The 23,718-nt window shown below is 45.2% G+C and overlaps 1 protein-coding gene across 3 annotated transcripts in view; it reads right to left on the bottom strand.

The window, feature by feature from the left end:
* PAMR1 (peptidase domain containing associated with muscle regeneration 1) overlaps positions 1-23,718 on the bottom strand; it is a 167,612-nt gene that overhangs the window by 7,350 nt on the left and 136,544 nt on the right. For all 3 annotated transcript variants that reach the window (XM_086677680.1, XM_086677679.1, XM_086677678.1), the window contains 4 exons: positions 6,898-7,110; positions 4,841-4,907; positions 1,247-1,479; positions 83-375 (listed from right to left, as the gene is read on the bottom strand). In XM_086677680.1, coding sequence (XP_086533806.1) covers positions 83-375; positions 1,247-1,479; positions 4,841-4,907; positions 6,898-7,110 — 806 coding nt within the window. The remainder of the gene's footprint in view (positions 1-82; positions 376-1,246; positions 1,480-4,840; positions 4,908-6,897; positions 7,111-23,718) is intronic.

The raw sequence follows: 23,718 nt of genomic DNA, 5'->3' as shown, positions 1-23,718 counted from the left end.
TCAGCACAGGCACACCTGCTGCTCTCCTGGTGTGGAGTTTGCTGGGCCGAGGCCTAGTCTCCAGGGGACAGCCCTCTCTCACCCGCAAGCTCTGGATGGTCTTCTCCTCTCGGTCATCATCCCGGTAGAACTTCCCCAGGACGACTCTGAGGTCTGCTGTCTTGATCATGGTGACCCTCCCCAGGTCAGTTACGCAGTGGGCAGCCACCACCACGGTGCGCTCATTCACCAGGGCGCCGCTGCAGACCAGGAACCACGCGTCTTTGTGCAGGCTGCCACCGTGCACCCCGCTGGCCCTCCTGTAGATGGCCGCCTGCCACGGCCAGCGCATCCCCTGGGTCTTTGGAGCGGCGATGTTCTCAGTTTTCCCACAGACTATGGAGAAAGCATTGGCTCAGTGAGATAAACTCAGACTATCCCATCCAAAGGGGAATGTGTTACTCAGTCAAGAAAACACAAACCTGGAAAGGTAAGCACCGTGCGCGTGATGACCACTAAGCATCTAAGCTGTTTTTCCTTTCCCACTAAAGAGTTACCAACCACCTTGTCATGGCTGGCTATAAAGTCTAGGGTGAAGATTGAAGGCTTTGGATCCCAGGCACTTACTATCAATAGGACTTTGGGCAAATTGCCTAATCTCTTAAAGCCTCAGTCTTCTTGCCTACCAAATGGATACAGGAATCACACGTGTCTCACCCAATTCTTCAGGAGGCTGGATGATCATGTATGTAAACAGTTAGACTCAAAATATCAATGACTATCATTATAAACTTGACCACAAAGAATTAAGCCATACTGTTCTCCTTTGACAAAGAGGGTGGGGAAGGTAGTTTACTATGTGCAAGACCCTATTCCAGAAACTTCCACATACTACTTCAGTAATCATCATCTTAGCCTTATGGGTAATTAAAAGCTCATCACCTAATTAGTAACAATTACTTACTCAATACCACTGGATGATGAGCATGAAAACGGGCTTAGACGGGATATCCAAGATGACATAATTAGAAGCCTTCTGGAATTGTTAACTCCTTTCCCCACCTGTGTGTAATGACGGTTCTCTCCCTTTTATCCAAGGAAACATAGGAGAATTATTCAGAAGGAAGTATGCCCCCTCCAAAAAAATTCACCTAAGACCATTGGACGAGAAACCTTTCCCAAAAAGTCTTCAAGAGGGTTGAGGGCTTTTCACAAGTAACCATGGAAGATGTAAGGGGCTCCAGCCCCAGGACAAGCCTTGACTCACTAGGGATGCAGGACGGGGCACGTCCACTCCACTTCCCGGTCCTGAGGCATGTCCGGCGGCTGCTGCCCAGGCGACGGTAGAAGGGTGAGACACACTCGTACTGGAGCTGGGTGTGCAGGTGTTGGAACCCGGGGGGCAGATCTCCAAAGGGAAGGGCTGGCTTCTTGGTGGGGGCGCCCTGCAGTTTCTGCTTGCTGAAGGACGCTGAGTAGAGCTGGTGTAACGGCGTCTCCCTGCATTGGGGCCCACGGGCCCAGAGAAAACAGGGTGAGAGACGATCATGGCGGCCCCTATGGTATCCATGCCAGCCCCCCACGTAGATATTTGGTTAGAGCAGAAAACGAAAAGTCTATCTCATTCTCTCTATCCCTCCCGCTCACTTCCCCCACCCTCTCTTTTCTCTCTCTCTCTCTCTCTCTCTCTCACTTACACACACACACACACACACACACACACACACACACACACTTCCCTTCTGCCACTGAGCAAATTCTCTTGCACACCTCAACCTTCATTCTGTTCATCCATTTCCATTTCTGGCATGCCTCCGGCTGCCTAGGATTTTAACCAAAGGATAGTATCTGGTGTAATAGCTGCAATCCAAGGGTACGTTATACGTGCACACAGAGAAAAATTAACTGTGAAATTAAACAGGAAAGGAAGTTCATTTGAATGAAAGAAATCCAGGCGTCTTTTGTCCTCCAAACATTATCATAATGGGGTAACATTAGGAATTGACTTGAACTAAACTGTGTTGATACAGTAGTTTGATTTAGCAATCAGCGTATATAATTAGGACACCTCAGAGAATAGAGCTTTCTCAGGGCACAATGATTGGCAGAAACACAGCATACTGTGTGTAAATGCGAAAAGGCCTTTCAAATGAGCACTTGGAGCTAAAGCCCCCAGAGACCACTCAGGGGTTCTTGGGGGAGACGCACACACATTGGAGAGCTTGCGTTCTACATCAGTGCATCAGTGCTAACGATCACTGCAAAGTTAGAATTCTTTTAGGAAACAATGTTTTCATCTCTGTTGAATGAATGGGGAGAGGAAGCCCAGAGAGGGGAGTGAGAGTACACAGAAGGGTACTCGGGAAGCTAAGTTGGTACCCAAGGCAGCACTGAGCAGTTATGGTTCCCAACCTGGTGTCTCCACTGGGCCATTTGATGTCATCTGAAGAAATCTGTGTCATGTGTCTGCACGGCACTTCACTCAGAGCAAATATTCCACCCACACTGATTTCATTCAACAAATCTTAAGCCCAGTTTAGAACAAGGTCTGCAGTTCAAGGAGCTTCTGAATTGGCCAACAAGCTCAACTTTTGGTCCATCTGTTGAAAGACTACACTGCCTTTGGGGGTTCTTGGGTGACTAGGCTGCTGGAGATATGTATATCCACTTTCCAGCAGCCTATCTTCCAGAAAGATCCTTAAAACCAAGTTTTAGGCTTGCTTTTTCATCTACATGAGCTACCGGGCACCTTGTCACCTAACCTCCCATTATAATCGCTTTAAAAATGCAAAGCCCCATAGTCTTTTTCAATAGCTCAGGGGCTGCTCTACAAGACGTCTCCTTGGAAAGAACAGGTTTATCCCACTTAGCAGAGAGTCCAGCTCCAGGTAGGTCATAAAGATCAGGAAAGGGAGCGGAATTTGTCTTCTACAGCCACTGTTCCCAAGGGAATGCCTTGCCTGAAAAGGGAAAGACAGAAATAGGAGATATCCAGAGGAAGGGTGAGAGACTGAGGAATATCCTGCTTTGTGAATATTTCAGGTCACTTGGCTGTGGCCAGTTCTGGTGACTGGGATGCACTGTTACCAATCCTAAAAGCAATAGCTACCAGTGACAGGTGTTCATCCGGGCAAGCGTTCTGCTAAAGCCTTTACGTAGGACTTAGTTAGAGCTTAGTGCATAAGGGAGCAAGCCCTGAAGACCCTGAAGACTGTGAAGATCCTGGATTTGCATCCTGGATCCGCATTTTGCAATGTGACTTGGAGCAAGTTAATTAATTTCTCTGAGCCTCGGTTTACCCATCCGTAATAAAATTGGTAATAAAACCTATAATAAAATGGTAATAATGATAATCCCTACCTCAGAGGTCATAACAAAGAGTAAACGAGCTAATGCATGGGAAGCGCTCAGAAGAGTAACTGGGCACATAGCATTCGATAAATGCTGCCTATTGGGGCTGCGTCTAATCTGTTCAGCAATCCCCAGAGACACATGTTATTATGATCGTCCTCATTTTTCAAAAGAGGCAACTAAAGGCTTAGCAAGTGTAGGAGCTTGCCCAAGAATACTAAATACAGCCCTAAAGAGAGACAGAAGCCGGTCTCGAGCCATTGTTTGTCAGTCCCATTCATTCAGTCCATGTTCGGGGTGGTTATGTTTTCTTGCGTGCCCCCTGTGTGGCAAGCATTGTTCTTGGCAGGAGAACTCGAGCATGAACAAGACACAAAATGTTCCTGCGCTTGTAACCTGTATTTACTTATTTTCGTGGGCTGGGGTGGGGGGGGGGTGGAGATAGAACTTGAACAAATAAAAAAATGGATGCGAGACGACAGGTGGGGATAGAAGCCAAGCCGAAGACGGAATCACAGCAAATGCCAGAGAGTAGAGAAGTCGGCTCTGCGGTCTGGGTGGTAGTGACATTACTACCTTTATTTTATTTGCTTATTTACTTATTTATCCGGTTGACCGGTTGACTGTGGCTTAATTTTATATAAGGTGTAAAAAGAGAAAACATTAAATGGTACCACAACATAGTTGTCATTTTGGGGGGGGTTGCTATTTTCAAAAGCACAGCCAGGCAAGGTCTCTCTGCCAGGTTAAAAAGCTGAGCGAGAGCTGAAGGAAGGGAGGCATGAAGCCTCACTGAAATCCAGTGGAAGCAGGGTCCAGACAGAGCTGTGAGGCTCTGAAGCGGCATCGTGCATGGAGGGGTAGAGAGAACAAGCCAGGCAGCCCGTGTGGCCGGAGCGGAGGGTGAGGAGAAGAATGGCAGGAGATGAGATGAAACGGTGTTTCCTGCAAAATGAGGTGAGAAGTAGTAGAAATGGGCCTATTCCATCCCCACCGGTGGCCTCCACATCTGTCTTCCCTGGAGGAAGGCTGGGCGGGCACATCTGAGGGCCCGCGTCCCTCATCGGGACTGATCGTTTGTCTCTATCTAGTTCCTGGGTGCCACCGGCGTGCCTCCTCTGGTTGATTACTACAGAAAACATCTTCCTGAGTCTGGCAGGAGGGCCATCCCTGTAGAAGGTACCCTAGTAAACACAGAGCAATTTCACGAAGACTCGAGTATTAAAATCCAGTCCCTCACGGATCATCTTCAAGCCTTACTTCCCATCAACCACCTGCTTTCCCACGATCCAGTGAACCGTGTACACGTTCCAGCTGTTGCTACCTCTTGGCCAAAGGCAGCTGGCTTATCAGCCTCCCTCTAATAGGCCCTGTTCTTTCATGAGCAGTCAGCTCTGAGTGTCCCTAAGAAACCCCAGAGTGTCTTTGGCCAAACGCAAGTCGAGAAAAGGGGCGGGAGGGGAAAGCATGCATTTGCCTTTAAAGCAGAGCTTGGGTGTCTCCACCTCACCTTGACTGAACCTGCATTGGAAGAACTTTGCGTCTCACCAGGTCTGAGATCTTTGGTTCTCGGCAGGCTGGAACGAAGGAGACAACACTGCATAATCTCTTCCCATATTAACTGCTCCCATCATTCCGTTCAGATTCATCCCTGACCGCCCTTTCTGGACACCCCCAGGGGTCTCTGAGGGGAGGCATGCCGGCCAAGCTTGGACAGCTCCCTAGCGAAAGAGCTCGCCGCCTTCCATTCTAAATTGACAAGCCCCTCCGAAGAAGCCACGTAGAGCACGCACCTCTGAAAAGCCGCTCTACCTAGGTGATGTGGAACCCTGGCAGTCAACACACTGGCACTCTCTGTTCACACGACAGCATTAGTGACCTTGATGGAAAATGGAGTCAAGGTCAAAATGAAGGTTCTAACTTAAAGCCCCACGCAGGGAACTACAAGGTTCTCCTTTAGGACCAGATGTCAGTGTCCACCATGGGGAAGTCTTGGGTAGCTGATTCCCTCATGTCCTTTCTCTGAAATTGAGGCTCCTGATGACCATTTAAGGACACCTCAAAGCCCAGCGTAATTTTGCTGAAGTGTCTCTTTCTTCACAAGTGAAAAGCAATCCTTCTCGCTCCACTTTCCCAATCAGGCAGCCAACATTCGTCTAATTAGCAAACTAGAGAACTTTGGTTGTTATTAATTCGTAAGAGAAAAGTTGACAAAAATCTCCAAGGACATATGTAACACCGTGTCCATACTTAATGAAATCAAGAATCAGAGTCTGTGCTGGTGGGGACGAAGGTCGCTTCTGGCTAAAGTCTAAAGTGATTTATTCCTTTCACAAACCAATTCTCTTTTATTTCTTTTCCCAGGAGTTGGGTTGTTGACAAACACCCAGAAGGGAAAGTGGAGGATTAAGGCAATTATCTGGATAATCTAGGCCAAGGACATGCTTTTCTTCCTAGGAAACAGCCAGATGATTGTGACCTGCCCCTGAAATACAGGGGCTGTTGACCTGGTTCAGTAAGAAACTACCCACCCCCAGTGCCAAGGGGGAAGTTTCAGGCTTCTCTGTACAAGGTCCCATTTTTTTCTGGTCCCAAACCAACCTTTTCCATCTTCCTCCCAGATTCCCAGTCGCCCCCACTTTGAGTTTAGCATGATCCGTTCCCTCCTGCCGATACTTCCTTGTTTTCCTTTGTCTCATGATGGCAATATCGTCCCAATTGCTCTTTATCTCTGCCAACCCTTCCCAGCTCCCCAGATTGGCTCTCCTCTGACTTGCGGTGTGCAACTATCCCCATTTCAAGCAATATTGATCGTTCCCTTCTCTGAACATACATTGCTCATCTGTTTCCTCTAACTCTGCCTTGAATGCTCAAGGACTTGACATCTTGTTAAGATGTCTTTCACCATGTTAACATCTTTTTTTAATGTTTATTTATTTAAAGAGAGACAGAGACAGCGCCAGCAGGGGAGGGGCAGAGAGAGGGAGAGAAAGACAGAATCCCAAGCAGGATCCGCGCTGCCAGCACAGAGCCCAATGAGGGGCTCGAACTCACAAACCATGAGATCATGACTTGAGCCGAAATCAAGAGCTGGACGCTTAACTGACTGAGCCACCCAGGTGTCCCCACTATGTTAACATCTTAAACTTACTGCCACATAGGCCGGCAGGACGGTGTGTCTATTTTGTTTTGTTTCCTGTGTTAACTTTGTATTTCATAGACAGTAGATAAACACAGCTATATTGAAGCACACTGGTTGCCTCAATTTTGTTCTTGGATCTGCATATCTAAATCAGTCCTGTCATCTTTCCTAAACTGCTCTGATAACTATCTTGATCACAGCAAGAAGCTGTGATTAGGATAAGCAGGTCCTCTGGAGGTCCAGAAAAGGAGCAAATGTTTTCAGAGATGGCTTCCCACCTGGGAGTTATGGATGGTTCCAGGGAGAACCTAAGAGGGAAAGGCATTTTCTTTTTTCAGGGGCTCACAAACACCCATGTATGGGAACTACCAAAAAGTCCGCAGCTCCGTCTCCTTCTGTGGCTCTCGCAAATACTTGTAGGTTACCTTTTATGCAGATTGGCTGTTTCCCCGACCACTCTCCATTCTGCTGGCAAGTTCTCTTCTCGTTGCCACTAAGAACGTAGGAGTTATTACAAAAGAAGGACACGACAGTGCCGATTTTCGCATAGTGCCCGTTGATAAGCCCAGGGCCACCTGCTATCTTCTTGTACCCATTGACTGGGCCCCCAGGGTCCGAGCAGTTTCTTTCTTCAAGGACTAAAAGAAGAAATAAAAGGGGGTGGGGGGAGGAGCTGTTAAAAGTGTGAAGTATTTCATTTTAGAACCAAATCTTTTCATGTTTCACTGAATTAAAAATGCAGTGAGGTGGAGCCTGCTATGGACGGTACCCAGAGGAATCACCAAGAGAAAACTCGTAATAGAAAATGCATGCGTTAGACATGTCTTCCCTTGAGAAGTATTTCATCCCGTATATAAATAAATTTGACATCGCCACTGGCTCTTCTGTGATCTTGTTCATTTCTTTCTCAAACTGTGGGAGCTGGGCAGGCCTGGGCAAAATAAACGTTGCACCTAGATTTTATGACCAGTACCCAGGGGTTATTGCTTTTCAGTGTCGTGCTGTCTCTTCCATTCCCTAAAGCTTGCACAATTCAACAAGACCATTCAGTTTCCTATTTGTATTATACCCAGAATGTAGAACTTACTAGAAACAAAGCCCTATGTGTGAAATGAATTTAGATGCTATGTTTCATCTTCAGGAACCCAAGTGTGCTGAAAGTTATAGTGAAAAAATACTAGAAACTATATAGATTCAGAGATAAAACAAAGTTCCCCCGATCTCCAACTATATACTTTCTAACTAAATAAACACTTAATGTTCACTCCAAAGGCATTTCTATTCTCTAACTCACATGGGACAGCAATGGAGAGCAGAAATGTCAACACCAGCTATAACACCAGTGTCCGAGCACTGAACAGGGTATCAGACAATTCCTGGAAAGATTCTATCAGGTAACATATTTTTCTCAAATGGATTATGGCACAAGGGTGAATCCTGCTTGCGTAAGGACGCAGAGGGAGTCCCCTGAGGAATTCGACTTTTAATTACTGCACTTGGGCACCAATCGCTCCGTCAGCCTCCGTGGTCTCTTTTTAATCATTTCTTCTCAGACACAGTCTCATCCCTATGAAACAGTCCCCACGCAATGTGATCATGCATCTGACATGCTTTTCTTCCCTTAACCGTCCCAATTACCTTTCAAGCAACCTGCTTGCCTGCCTCCAGGCAAGAAAAGAATCTCCATTCCATTCATATAGCACTTCTAAAATACTTGAGAAGTAAAAATGAGTAAATTTCCCTTTGTGCCAATTTGGCAGTGTTGCTCATATTAACCAAATTTCTGGTTTGTCTGCTTTAAGACTGCCCATAGACCATGTGGCAGATGACTTCAAGGATCTTCTGTATGCTTTTGGGCTACATACTAGGAGCAGTTTCCACAATGGGGAACTCCAAAACCCCACCTTAACTTAAGAAATGAACCTGAGAGAGCTTTCGCAACATGGCATATGGAGAGCAATGCACTTTTTGAAACTTCAAGCGGCCTTAGAAATCCCCAGTGCTTATATTCCCAGGAATGCCTCTATGATGTAGGAGGGAGAGGCAGAGAAAGCATTCCATATTGCTTCAGTGATGGGACTCCCTTCTTAGAGCGGAGATCACTTAATGCCCAGAACGTGTAGCCTGAACCTGAGCCTACAGTCTGCGATCATCTCAAAAAGGTATGGTGCGTCATACCTGCAAGTGTTAGAAAATGGAATTCACTGCCAACATAAAAATCAGGAGATTGCTCAGAGAAATCCATATTACTGATTTCTGAGCAAAATTCAGATCCGGAAACCCTGGGCCTGTGTTCCCACATGGCCACAATCAACTGGCGTTGAGAAGTGGCTTCTGTTTAATGGGGGCTGCATTCTTCATTTTGGTCACAGCCCCCATTGCCTGGCCCTGGCAGGGGCTCCACTCTGTGGTTAGTTAGCCTATCAAAGGGCCATGCTTTGTGCAAAGGGCATGATTTGTGCAACACCAGGGCAGTTTCTCCTCCATTTTGAGTTTTGCTTCCTGTAGCTCACAGCCAAGAAAAATTCTGGTGATACTTAAGACCAGTCCTGGAATACTGAAAGAAAATGAACTATAGTTGAATCACAGCAGTTTCAACAGCAGATAAGAAATCCCTTCTACCGTGAGCCTGATAGTTGGGTTTCTCCCCTTTTAGAAGTAAGGACTTCTGTGGTCCACCAGGCTCCTGCCCTGTGATTTCCTAATGGCAGCATTCTTGTGGATCATATTTCCAATTCCCCATTTAATGTGGGTTTAACCAGCAGGAATGCACTGGAAAGTTCTCAAGCCTTTGGAGGTAACAAAGCCTTGGGACAATTTAGGTTATCTGCCTTTCTCCCTGAGGAGGATTTAAAGGGAGACTCCAAGAGAAACTGAGTCAGGATATACAAACAGGTCTGCCCAAGGCTGAGGAGTTCTGCCATGTTTCTAGAATTCTTAGATGCTACTCTTTTTTAAGTGACATGTCTGAATCAGGTCACATATATACATTTCATGTAGTATGTCTTTACTTCCAATTCTCAAAGAAGCTATAATTAAATCAACAATGCACCTTAAACTTGATGAGATCTTATAACAGAGAACTATTATTTGATTTTAAGTTATTGCTCATGAATGGTCGGCAGGATGGAGCTTCCTAGTGCTGAATGATGCTTCCGAGTTAGGTCCAATGAACCCTATATGGCTGGGGCACCCGGCTGGCTCAGTCAATGGAGCATGTGACTCTTGATCTCAGGATTATAAGTTCGAGCCCCAAGTTGGGTGTAGAGATTACTTAAAAATTCAATCTTAGGAAAAAAAACTCTATGGCTAAAATTCAAGAGAAATACAGGCAATAGAAACAGATTCAGGAAGGATTCAGATGTGTAGTTTTAGGACACCACTTGAAAATAAATATGCTCAATGTGCTCAAGGAAATAAAACAGAAAATTGAGAACCTCAGTAGAAGACTGGAAACCTGAGAAACTAACCAAAGGAGAAAGGTAGAACAGAAAAGTTACAGTGACAGAAATTTAAAGCTTAATTTAAATTAAGTGAGTTTAATAGCAAGTCAGATACAGCTTATGTGTATTAATAAACTGAAATATAACTCGCAAGAAAAAATTCAGGATGAAGCCCAAGAGACAAAAAAAAGTGAAAATGTACAGGAACATGTAAGAATACAGAGAAGGTTAACAAATACATGTACCTAGCATCTCAGTATATAGAGATAATGGCTGAAAAAGACGGATAAGAGACATCAGTCTACAGATTCACAAAGTCCCAACATGGATACATAGGAAGAAAACCAGGCACAGACCTATTACACAAAACTGTTAAAAACCAAAAGCAAAGAAAAAATTTTAAGCAGCCAAAGGGGTAAAAAAAAAAAAAAACAAAAACGGATGGGAAAAACATACTTTAAAATAATTATAGTCATTCTCTGGCTTGTAACATCAAAAAGGATTTTTGCCTCTTTATCATTTTTTTCCCCATGTTTGACAATCAGAAACTGTAGCCATAAAAGTTTGGTGTTTATTATTTTTGTGGTCATTCGTTATTTTTATTTTTTAAAATAGCAGGCAAAATGGTTTGGGTCCTCCCTGCTCAGCCTATAAACCTAGCATGAACTGGGCCATGCATTGTTTTATGTTCCCATACTCTCTCCCCTCCCTGTAAATCTCATTACCATCTTGCATAATCACAGAATAATCCAACCTACTGTGGGCTCAGATTTAAATGAGCTTTGTCACTAGAATCTGGGGGGAAAAGAAGGGCCTCCAGAATCAGACAGATATAGGTTGAAATAATTATTTGGGTCCCCAGTGTCCAGAATAAGTACACCAGAGGTCCTCAATTAATATTTGTTAGTAGGTGGAGGGGATAAAGGGTAAAATTTATTCATTCTTCCATTTAATGAACTAGGGTGTGGGAAAATGACATAATTTTCCAAACCTTGCTTTTTTTGGCCTGAAAAATGGGATAATAGCACTTATCTGGCTGGGCTTGTTTTGAGGAATAATTTCTATAACACGTACTTTCCTTTTCTCCTGTTTGCCTTTATTTACAAAGTACGCAACTTCTAAGACTCAATTCCCCAAATTCAGACACTTTAAAGAAAACCCACGAGGAAATCTAAAGACCTATTATTGGGTCTATTTGAATATAAAACAATATGCCACTCTATTGTCTAGCTTCTTGGTAATGTCTATGCATGATGCGCTGGAGACCTGGGTCCAGGATGTTGACTCAGACTTCTGGGTATCAGCCATGGTCTCTGTCTCATCTCTTTTAATCAAGCAACATGAAGCCTCAGAATTGTATTCTTGTCTCAAACATCCAGTGGGCATCATTTCCTTTTCCCTCTCATTTATTTCCTATACTATCCAAAGCTGTACACTCTCCTAGGATGCTTTTGAAGAGAATTCTAGGACTTCCTCCACCCATCCTTTTCTCTCCCAGTTTAGACATCTACGTGTTGGGTCTATAGACCATCTGCATCTCATTAGAGCACCTCCCCAGGGTTACATTTCAAAAACTATCTCTTCACTTCACCTGTGGGTTCTCTTTTTAGAATCCTTTGTATCTCCCCGTTGAACAGATCCATGATTCTTTTCTATTTGATTTTTCAAGGGCTTTGTGCTTCCTTTCTCCTCAGTGGGATGGATGTTTCCCCACAAAGCCAAATGAGAATGTAAAACATCTGAATCCCTGGCCTGAAGAAGCACCAAGCTTCTGCTTTGCTAAGTAATATACTCCACGATTAATAATAAATAGCACATCTCCCTGTTACTTTTGGGACTCAGTCTGGGGATGCTAAACACGTTAAGTTTAGCATGGCCTTACCTGCCATTTCATGAACAAAAAACAGTACCTCGAGGTGCATTGCTGTTTCAGACAAACATTTAAAGAAAGACTCTCTAACCTTGTTTTCTTGTTTTCTCAGCGCAACAGTACAAGGTGGTTCGCTGTGATGCCACTTTATGAAGGACACATGATGGTTTTGAGATGGCTCTTGTAATGAAGTCTATCAGTGCCCCACCCAGGTCCCCTCATCCCCTTTTACCAGCTCAGCTTCCACAGGTGCACTTTACTGCTGAGAGCTGACACCTGCCACCTTCAGAGGACTGCCCTGGGCACAGGCACGGGCACCATCTTGCCCATATGAAAAGCTGAAAAATGCCTAGACTTTTGTCCCCTCATGCCCACCCCAGGGTTGCCTATAGACAATGACTGCTAGGTGTATAAACACAAAAGCTCAACTCCTATTCCTCAAGGCATCATTTATACTCCCCAGCACCCCCACAGGATCGGACTGAGTCTGGGAGTTCAGGTGAAATCACTCTTGCTTGGTTTCCTCCTCTTTCCCATCTCGCTTCCCCAACTCCCTTACTGGTCGATCCTGGGATCAACTGGTTGATCCCTTACCTCCTTTAATAAATCATTTGGACGCAAATGCTTAGCTCAATGACTGGCTTGGGAAAAAGTTACCAACGACAGGTCTGCTATTTTCTTAGCTCTGGGCTTTAGGGCCCCTCATGCCTCCCCACGGTGGCACTCCCGGGAGGTGACAAGACCCCAGAGCGGCGGTCATCTCAGCCCTGGGCATGAAGCTCTGCATGCCTTTCAGCACTCCTGGGAGATCTTGGAGAGGATGATTGTCATCTAGAGAGGCCAGCTCTCGTCAGAGGGGCCTCCAGCCTCCACAGATCCTCTAGCGGCTGGCCATCCCCACGTCAGCAGAGGTGTTTGACCTGAAGGGATCAGGTGCTCTGAGACAAGAGGCTTCCTCGCGCGCTAAACAGCGTGGACCCAGAATCCACGTGAAGCTTCTCCCTGATGATTTCGTGCTGTCTTTGTAAAGCCAGCAACTTGTTTACCCCCCAAAGGTACAGACAAGGCCCCAACAATGCCAGACTGAATTTCTCACAAGTCTGAATGATGAGTCTTAGACTTGGCTTTAGGTTGACCTAAAGCAAATAAAGTTACGGCTTTCTCTCCCCTGATTGATACACTAAGATTCATACTCGACAGAAGGTAGCTGAGGTGACCAGGTCCAGAAGCTCTACAGGAAATGGACATGATGATGGAGGTATCAGAGAGCATGTCAAGATAACGTGGAGACATTTTTAGGAATGGGGGCTCTTCAGTACACACAAGAAACACCAATTTTTTTGTGTTCTCTGCTCAGTCAATTATATTGAATACGACAAAGTCCACACTCTTCATCCCTAATTTAGGAAGTGGAACCACCTCCCCATCCCCCTGATAATCACAAAACTCGGGAGTGGGGGCAGTTCCCAGCTGTGACAAACAAACAAACAAACAAACAAAAACCCAGACCTCTTCTTCCATTGTATCAGTATCCACCAGTATATCCTTGCCCACAAAAATAATCTTTTCATGAATAAGGCCAGAATTTCAATACGATATACCAAACACCCACGAATATTTGTCTTTTCCTTTTGCTTTGTTCTTGAAGTTACAAGTTCAAATTTGAAGACGAGATCTATCAAAAAACCCCTAGGAACCAGAGAATCCAATCACTGCTTTGCCTTTTAGAAGTCCAGCACGCCTCTCTGTAGAGAAAGACCTGGGGGAGTGCTGAGCTCTATTGATTTCATGGACTAATTTTCTTGCACCACATATTGAATGAGTGCTTCCTCTGTGCCCAGGAAATTAAGGCACTGGAAGATGTTTTCCTACATCTTTAATATGGAAACGTTTTTATTTAAACCCAGAAATAGAAGTGATGTCAGTTAAGGCTTATTGTACTAAAGTACTTGAGGTACCTGAAGGTTCTCCCTGGCCTCACTTAGTACTTGTTAGAAATGGTTTGGGGACTTCCTTCCAACTACCTGTTCCCCAGGTCAGATTTTTACCAAACAAAATATTCAGAGGAATATATATATATATATATATATATATATATATATATATATATATAAAATGTATAGTATTGTCATATATTTTTTCTTTTTTTTATTAGCACCAATTCATCCTAAGTGACTAGTGCTTTTCCTAACTTTGCTTCTAAAATTACAAAAGAATGTAGGGCCCTGACCAAGGAATAAAACAAAGGTAATCACCGGGGCCTTAAATGAATTTGAATGCGTTGTGGGGTCTCAGCAAACACTAACCGACCCCAGCAGTTGACTATAGTCTGAGTTGCAACAAAGATTTCATCAGGCACTGTTGATTGAACTGGGTTGATAGCCCTTAGCCTGCTGTGTCACCTGAAAGAAAACTTGTAAATCCAGACAGAGAACCTGGGGGAGGTGGAACCGGGTTCTAATTCAGATGCTTCTGCTAAGAATAACCACTGGGGACTTGTTGGAATGTCTTAGCACATTTGTGCTCCCCTTGGGTTACTAGGCAGAGCTGTTGACATAGAGATCACCATTTAACCAGGGCACACGTTGAAGTTAGTGCAGTATGACCAGTCAATCAAGGGCACAATAACCAAAGACAAGACCATTAGTGAAGGCCCAATGATGTTTCCTGAGGGCGGGACCACTCACTTTCTAGCCCCTGTCTGGAAATGCTAGGTGGCAAAGTTTGCTCAAATCCTTCAGAAGATTTCAAGTCCTTTGGGAGGTACTATAAGCTATCACCACTGCAGTCTCCACTCACTTTCACCACCCCACCAAATAAAGGACAGGGCTGGCTCTTATACACAGAGAATGTGTGTGCATGCATACACACAAATGTGAGACAAAGAGAGAGAGAGAGAGAGAGATCAATTCTTGGGTCTAACACTGGACCTTTTAAAATCAACCATACAATCATATTTTGAGCATCCTTCAGACAGTGCAATCCTGAAATACACATTATTCAGCACTGATGGAAGGCTTACCTAATATTTTAAAGAAACAATCAAATGCTAATCTAGCTGACCTGAGCTCCAGCCCTCTATTAAGTTAGCTTCTCAAATAAATATTTTCATGAGGTACTTTCAGTTGGGTCCCTCCAGAAGCAGACGGCGAGGAAGAGATTTGAATGCAGGTAGTTTATTTAGGTGGTGATCCCAGGAAGGACCAATGGTAGTGTAGGGGAAGTGAGACAGGGAAGTTCACGTTACCAAGACAACTGAGGGGACAACTGAGGCTCAATGCCATTGGCAAATTCTGAGAGACCGTGTGGAACCTACCTCAGAATTATTCTACAGAAGGAGTAAGAGGTATGAGTAATTACCTACCAAACGCAATCAATCATTTGTTGAAGGATGATGAGATAAATATTAATTCCTCCTCACCTCCAGTCTGCCCATATATATGAGTCAGTGGGCTTTGGAAGCCCAAGAAAACCCTGAGGCACAGTTGCAGGAGCCTGGGATTGGAAGCCAGTGGGTCAATATACACAGTGATGGTGTAAACATAATAAAGTCCAGCTACCTCTTTTTTCAGGAGACGTGGATGGATTTAGCTTTTAGAAATATTTGGTGTAAAAAAAAAAAAAAAAAAGATTAGATTTCTGTTGTTTACAAAACTGAAGTGGAAAACATTTCCCCAGCACCCATCTTTAGATAAGGAGCAAAAGGGAGTAGGGGTTGTAACAGGATGGGTGATATTTGCATCTCCCAATGAACTTGCGTCCACTTTCACTTGATATACAATTAGAGCCATACCATCTAAGGCATTTCCCTTTTTGCCTTTGCTGCCAGAACACTCAGAATCAGAGACATCTGCAGCTGCGTTTCACCTAATGCAAACGTGGAAGCTGCATTTAACTCCCTCATCTGATCTAGTGTTCTCTTTCACTTGTTCGTGCCCTGCTTCTAAATCACTTGGATTCCTTCTAATTACTATTATTTACATCCTCCTGGCTTTCAGCAACGGTTTGATGTCATTTACAAAACTGCCCATCAAGAAGCATACATTTCTTTGGTCGAATCGTATATGAATGAACTAGTTATGGTAGCCAGATAGCCGCGCGAGGCAAAAACTAAACCGGGATACTATTTTGTCTCTTTAAATAGGAGCTGAGTTTCAGAGCTGGGAGATTATCTGAGAATTTCAGCAAAGAAAACAGATCCAAAGTCAACACAATTCGTGACCCCAGCACCTGGCTGATGTTGGGGGCTGGGTGGTGGAAGCTGTTGGTCTCAATTCTTAGCATACCCTTGGTACCCGCCCATTCTCACGTGTCACCAAAATCAAGGAAACAGTTTGTGACAGAATTTACATTCTGTTTGGAAAAGGCATTAACTTTCCCACTGGGGCTTTGTTCATCCTGGAAACCTGAATGAACATAAGACCAACACCCAGAGATAACCACCGGATGGACTCTGGTCTCCTCTCTTCCTGTTCAGCTTATATTTGAGTTTAGTGCCTTTGGACCGAACCAATCATCTTTTACCTCCACAAAAGTCTTCCCCAAACAGGCATAATGACACCCACCGGCGATGTAATTCCCACTACAAACCCTTTTTTATCTCTTTCCAGCCAATGGTATTCTGTCCCCCTGATGCTTTCCAGCCCTCTGCGGGTGTGAATGAGACAGTATCCATGTGAAATTATGCTTGGATTGCACACACTGCTGTTTATTCATCCGGCAGCAATTTGGAGGCTGAGGCTTACAATTAGCTATTTGATCTTAATCAGTATTGTCCTTGGCCCCTGGTACACTGTGTCTTTCGGATACCATTTTTCCGGTGTTTGGATGGCCTATTTACTTAGCTGACACTGCCTGTGTCTAAGAGACAGGTCGGCTTTGAAAGATGTTCAGAAAGTACTAGTCATTTTACTTTTGTTCAAAATCAACCTGACACACACTCATTTGGTAGAGTAATTGAGTAACCTACGTCACTGGTAGAAACTTAGCTGCCCTCTACCTAGTGGACCTGCTTGGTGATAGTCTTCTAGGGGCCTCCCCAAATCTCAGGCTTCTGAGTCAGCTGCTGGGTTTGTGGTAGAAGGTGGGTCCTAATGCTAAACCCCCAGAGAAAATGTCTCCCAGCAGTATTGATTGCCAACTTTTCAACATATAAGAAACACTCACCATGAAAATGGCCCAGGCTAGGCAATTCGGTTCTGTTTAGCCTTGGGGATGAAGAGAATGACCTTGCAGAAGAGTCCTAAGAGACTCTGCCCACTTAGTAATTCTCATAGCCACCATCACCATCACCAAAGGACTTACTAGAGGAAGCTGTGACCGGGAACTGTGTGGCATGGGATGTTCTCCTCTGCACTTGAGAAAGGCTAAGATTAGTTCTGCCAAATAGAAGGGAAAACACATACGGTATAGCCCTGTCCAAGCTCCCGAGTGCCTAGAGCGTAACAGACGCTCAAAAATGTCCGGCTACATGAATATATAAAGTGGCGTGGATAATAGTGCCCACCCCGTGGAGATGTTGAGACGATGGAATGAGACAATGTCACATAAAGCACAGAGCCTGGCCTGTGCCGAGGACACAAATAAGAGCAACGACCGTTGTCGTTTTTCGTATTTGGAGGCCAGTGACAAGGTCTTACGTTTTGCAGAGAGGAAGCTTTCATCTTCCGAAGCAGGGGGAGGGACAAGTGCTGATATCCCACAAGGCAGGAGCCTGTAGACAAAAGTGGGGCCCCCCTCTAGCCTCTGTCAGGGGGCTGGGGTCAGTCTCAGGGTCCAGGAAGGCAGGGATATTTGTTCCCACCAGAAGCTCATTCTGCTTTGCTCTCATGCTCTTCTACGCTTTGCCTCCTCCAGTGTCTTCCCTCAGCGGGACACAGCCCGTCCCCGCTCTAATGGATTGCCTCTTCACCTCTTCAGACCCAAAATCAAATCGGCCTCCCGCGATGAGTCCTGCGTCAGTGGCCTCATCTGCCGAAGCAAAAGCCAAGAGGGCCCCGTCAGGGGCAGGCGAATGGAAGCAAATTCTTGGTAAACCAGTGGTGGGTCTGGCCCTCTCCACACTGATGGGTGCTCCATCCCAAGCTCTTAGAGACAGTCAGACTGGAAAGTTGACCACGTGGCCTCACTTGTCCTCTTGTTACTTGCTAGAATGCTGTCCATAAGGAGAGGGATTGCTGACTCGCAAAATATATCCCCTGTATGCCGACCACAAAGCATCTTACCCCGAATGGGATATGGCAACACTCTGGCTAAGAGGCTGGAGGCCCGCAGAGCCCATCAGAGTTGATGCTAAAGCGTCATGTCGTCTATGTAGACTCAGGTTCGCCCAACAAGGAATGATCCAAACGAAAAGGAAACCTTCTCCTGAATTATTAAACAAACAAATACCTTGATAACTACATAAAGGCAGTTTCTATTGTGTTCAGTTATAGCTTTTGCTTTTCAGATCTTAATCTAAACGGGATGGCATCCCTCTAAATACACCAAGAAGGATGTCAGAGATTCATCTCCATGTTAGGGACAGGACAGAAGTGGACGGGAGGCACAGGTGTAAGGAAGTGTATGAGGAGTTAGCAGTCCACTAGCTGATGGTCTTCTTGGGGCCCCTGAAATCTCTGAAGGCTCTGGGCCATCAAGTGCTTGTGGGTAACAACTATGGATTTCCCCAGAACTCTTCATGAAATTATCCTTCTGCGTCTCATACCATCTCAAGCCAGACTGCTCGAAACATATAATGAAACATTTAAGGGATGCCCTGGGGCAGCAGTCTCCTATATGACCACCAGTGGACTGACATAGGGCCCGCCACATGTGAAGTGAGTGACTTCTGAAAATCCCCATAAGAAAAAGGGAGGTTGACCAGATAACACTGATGCTTGGGCAACTTGCTCTGGAGTTTCCAAATCCAGTTCCTCCCGGGGCATTACTCCATCCATCATTTCTCAAAGCCCCCACTCTGAGCTGCCCTGGTTACAAAGGCTCCTTATCCCTCATGCCCAGTGTGGGTGTCTTCTCCTGGGATCTAGGATTCCTCCATGACAACGACACTGGAAGTGTCTACTTGCCCTGATAAAACCAGATCCTTCTTGCCTGTATACAAACGCAGAGGGAGCAGTTCTTAGTATCTGGCAATGATTTACAAACGGCAGTTCACAGAGGAAACTTAGAAAGTCGAAGGGAGAATGTTCCTAAGCCCTGGAGCCCCGAGAAAGGTGTGTCATAATCATCTAGTTTGTAGAAACTGGTGCTGTTCCCCTTACCCCTTATCTGGAGAGTCCCCTGCTTTCTGCCAAACTTTTAAATGGCCATAACAAATGAATAAACAAATGGAAAGTAGAAACAGACCTATAACTACAGAGAACGAGCTCGTGGTTGCTAGAAGGAAGGAAGTAGGGGATGGGCAAAATGGGCGAAGGGGAGTGGGAGATACAGGCTTCCGGTTATGGAATAAATAAGCCACAGGGACAAAAGGCTCAGCATAGGGAAGACAGTCAATGATACCGTAATAGCAGCATAGGGTGGCAGATGGTGGCCACAGTTGTGGTGAGCATAGCGTGACACATAAAGAAACTGAATCACTATGTCATACACCTGAAACTAATATAACATCATGCGTCAGCTACGCTCAAATTAAAAAAAATTTAAAAAACATAATGGCTCCTATTACTCAACTCAGCACCTTACATGGATTGTTTCATTGCAACCTCACAAACGCTCTGAGAAATATTTGGCATTATTTTTCTGAACTTTGTAAACAGGGAGAATGAGGCTGGAGTTAAACAACCTGCTCAAGGTCCTCTGGCTGGTAAATTGCAGGCTAAGAGTCAAACCAAGGTCTTTCTGGCCACAGAGCCCAAGCTCTCCACCCCGGGATGTACCATCTCCAGACTACAGACAAAGGTGCACCTGTCTTCCATAAATTAAGGACAAGACAGGCCCTTGGAACGGTGAAAAATCCAGGCAACTATTCCATTTTAACAGTGTCGCCCCTGAGTGATCTTGGGACAATCTGCACGAATCCCACCAAAGCTCCGCATCTTACGTCTCTGATCCGAGAGGTGATCACGACCCACCGTTGGCCTCGGCACATTCTCACTGCATCAGCATTACCGTTTCCATGAAAACCCCCAAGTTCCCAATCACTTATTCTGATGAGAAATGCGGTTGCCCCTTTGAAGCTAAAGTATAAAGTGTGCCTCTCATCTGGGGCTCTTTCTTCCCAGTCCTTGGGACAGGCTAGCGGGAAACCTTCTGATGCTCCAAACCCCAAACGAATCCAGATTCCCCCGTTTTCTTTAATTGGTGGAAGCCGGTTTGTTTCGTTCAAAGCGCGTCAGAGCCCGCAGTGTGAGCATTGTGCCCCAAGATTTAGCCCGTTTCATCGTCCTTCATTAGGATGCAGGGGAGAGCCCAGGCATCGGCAACTGGGCCAGAGGAACAAAGGCAACATGGAAACTGGAACGGGGCAATGAAGCCCTCGCTCTTCACTTTTACAGAACAAGATTCCCACCATTTACTCAAGAACTTAGTTTGTCCTTGTGTCCCATACAAAGAAACAGGAAACTTCAGAGGGAAAAGAGGTGGGGGGGGGCAGTTTCTTACGCGGTGGCCCAGGGAGGTTGGGGTCACTGAGGGTGCTGGCAGGAGGCTAGCTTGGCCCCAATGCTGAGGAGCGGGCCACTCCCGTGTTTTGCTCTCAGAGGAGGTCACCCGAGAGCAGGGGAAAGCCGCTCCTCCTTGGGAAACAGTCTGAGGAGACACCTGGGGGCGAGGGGGCGGCACCTATGGTCCAACTGCACTGGGGGCTCTCACAGCGTCTCCACAACTGAAGGCGCCCGCCTGCGCGGGTGCTTGCTTCCTCCTCTGTCTTCACAGCCCCAGGAAGTCCGGCCATGAGATCTTCCCTCAGACCCACTTGTCTCCCTCGGAGAAGAAATCCATTTGCAACTTGACAAGAGCAGACCCTTGTCTCTCAGATGCGAGTTCTAATTCTTAATCCGAGGACTGGTGTTTATAACAGCTCATCTCGTAAACTGGTGAAACCTCTCAGTGACAGTTTCAGCAACAGCTCTCCCAAGTTTAAATATGTGTGCCCTTTGAACTAACAGCTCGACAATCTAGGAATTTATCTTACAAAAATGCCTCTCCATATGAACCAACCAGGTAGATGTTAGGATATTCACTGAAGCTCTCTTTATAATAATACATTAAATACGGCATCAAGGGGCGCCTGGGTGGCGCAGTCAGTTAAGCGTCCGACTTCAGCCAGGTCACGATCTCGCGGTCCGTGAGTTCGAGCCCCGCGTCAGGCTCTGGGCTGATGGCTCAGAGCCTGGAGCCTGTTTCCCATTCTGTGTCTCCCTCTCTCTCTGCCCCTCCCCCGTTCATGCTCTGTCTCTCTCTATCCCAAAGATAAATAAACGTTGAAAAAAAAAAATTTTAAAATACGGCATCAAGTCCATCTTAAGGGATTAGATGAATACAATTGTATATATATCCCTATGATGGAATACACAGAAAATCACCCCCCCCCTTTTTTTTAATGAGGTAGACCAACATGGAGTGGCCTGGAAAAAATACCCATGATACAGGCACTGAAAACAGCACACTGAAAACAAACTTTTGTTTGAAACAGGCCTTCTTAACCTTGGCATGACTGACATTTGGGCCAGATAACTCTGTGGTCTGGGTCCATGCGTTGTAGGATATTTAGTGGCATCCTTGGCCTCCACCCACTAGAAGCCCGTGACATCCCCCCCGTCCCACCCCCGCCCATGATGACAACCAACAATGTTTCTAGAGGTTGCCAAACACCCCCGAGGGTGGAAGTTGGGGGCAAACTCATCCCCAACTGAGAATCACTGGTTTAAAATACTGGTTTCTCAACAACTTAGGTTTGTACATTATAGCAAAAAGTCCAGAAGGACCATAGTAACAGTCTACTAGGGTCGGTTAGGGAAAGTCATGTTCTCTTTATTTTAAACACCTCTGGACTATTTGATTATTTTTATAGGCACATATTTCTTCTGTAAGTCAGTATAAAATCTATTTCTATTCCAGTCCCACTCACATTCTTAAATATACACAAAGAAAAGAATGAGAATAGCTTCTATCGAGAGACAGGGAGTCAGGATGCTCTTTAGAAAAGAGTGACAGGCAGAGCTTACCTGGGAAGGTAAGTCCTTTGAGAGGAATACATAATGGACCATGAGGCCATGACCACAGCTTATCAATTGTTCACCCACAGTTCCACTGAGCCACATGGCGAGAACCATGTCTGGGAGACCGTGACCAACATGGGAAATGTGGCATTCTAGCGTCTCGTTTTGAATTTCAGTGCCTCGCGCTCTCTGCTTCAAATCCTTCATCTGTTAAAAGGGGCATCCACCTTTTCACAAAGCCTTCAGGAGGGCAGACCATTAAAGCAGCATCTATGATGTGGTTGCCCTTCATCAGATTTGGTACTACATAAATAAAAGATGGAATTCTCATTAATATTTGACTCGGTGCTTTTAAAGCTATTTTGTAAAACAAATGTCTACTCCAATTTAGGCATTTCAAAATGTACAAAGAATCCCAGAATGCTTGAGTTTCTTGTTCATTTTGAAGGAATTTCCTCCAGGGAGATTATTCCAGTTCAGTGGTATACTCAGGAGGAAAACAATAACGTAAATCTTTTTTTTTTTTCCTTCTTGGTTTTTCTAACTAATAGGCTATTCTAGAAATCTGCTATGGTTTGTTCAGAAATTACAAGGTAAACTGTCACAGCTAATTTTTGTGACGTTCCCCTCATTTAGTTAGTGGGGACTCCTGCTGAATTTCCTAGAAGGAAAAACAAACCTAAATCTTATTTAAAAAAAATAATAAAACATTTGGTCCCCCACATGAATGCCAGCAAATGATGTATCAGATACCCACCACCAATACCCAGTACCTTCACCCAGTTACAACTACAAGGTATGAAGGGAACTATGGTTTTTTAAGGACATTTTAAAAAGTAGCTAGGAAGAATTCTCTTGTGCATCTATGCTGGTGTTTTGAGATCAGATGTGATTTGAGCCAGTTTGTGACTCAAGATATGAATCAGTGTGTAATGACATAGTTTCCATTCTTTCTCATATGTATTTGTTTTGTTTTGCTTTGTGTTCTGGACAAAATGGAAAGGCTGAAAAGTCAATGTTTGACTCATAAGCAACTCATAAATATTTTAGTCACAACTTTTGATCAATTTCTACCCTTCCCTCCCCCCGCCCCCAAATCCTCACTGTGCCCTGATTTGACCCAGCTTCTTTTTTTTTTTTTTTAATTTTTTTCAACGTTTATTTATTTTTTTTGGGGGGGACAGAGAGAGACAGAGCATGAACAGGGGAGGGGCAGAGAGAGAGGGAGACACAGAATCAGAAACAGGCTCCAGGGTCTGAGCCATCAGCCCAGAGCCTGACGCGGGGCTCGAACTCACGGACCGGGAGATCGTGACCTGGCTGAAGTCGGACGCTTAACCGACTGCACCACCCAGGCACCCCTGACCCAGCTTCTTAATGCATTTTGGCTTCTTCAATAATACTTCACTTCTCTCCAATTTTACCTTGTTTTTCAAAGCTCTAGTATTGTGTAATTAGTTCATCAAGAAATTAAGCCTTCCCCCCTTTTCTTGTTTCTCGCTCTGAATTGAACCCTTTAAAGCTCAGGATCTGCCACTGTCAAGATTCCAGATTCACTCTCTACATGCAATTTCAAAACAAAGAGAAAGCAGCATTTCTCTTCCCTGCCCTGCACACAACACAGCAGGTTCCAACGAGGCAGGAGCCATGAAGCAGAACATCTTTTTCTAAGCCCCCAGCATAACCATGCTCAGGTCAGCCGTGCCAAGCCAAATCAAGGGATGGTTTCAGCACCATGCAATGACACACTCAAGGGTACACTATTGACGC

Source organism: Puma concolor, chromosome D1 (assembly GCF_028749965.1).
Source record: "Puma concolor isolate L17-30 chromosome D1, mPumCon1.1.hap2, whole genome shotgun sequence".
Classification (NCBI taxonomy): domain Eukaryota; kingdom Metazoa; phylum Chordata; class Mammalia; order Carnivora; family Felidae; genus Puma; species Puma concolor.
This window is presented reverse-complemented; position numbering and strand designations above follow the sequence as displayed.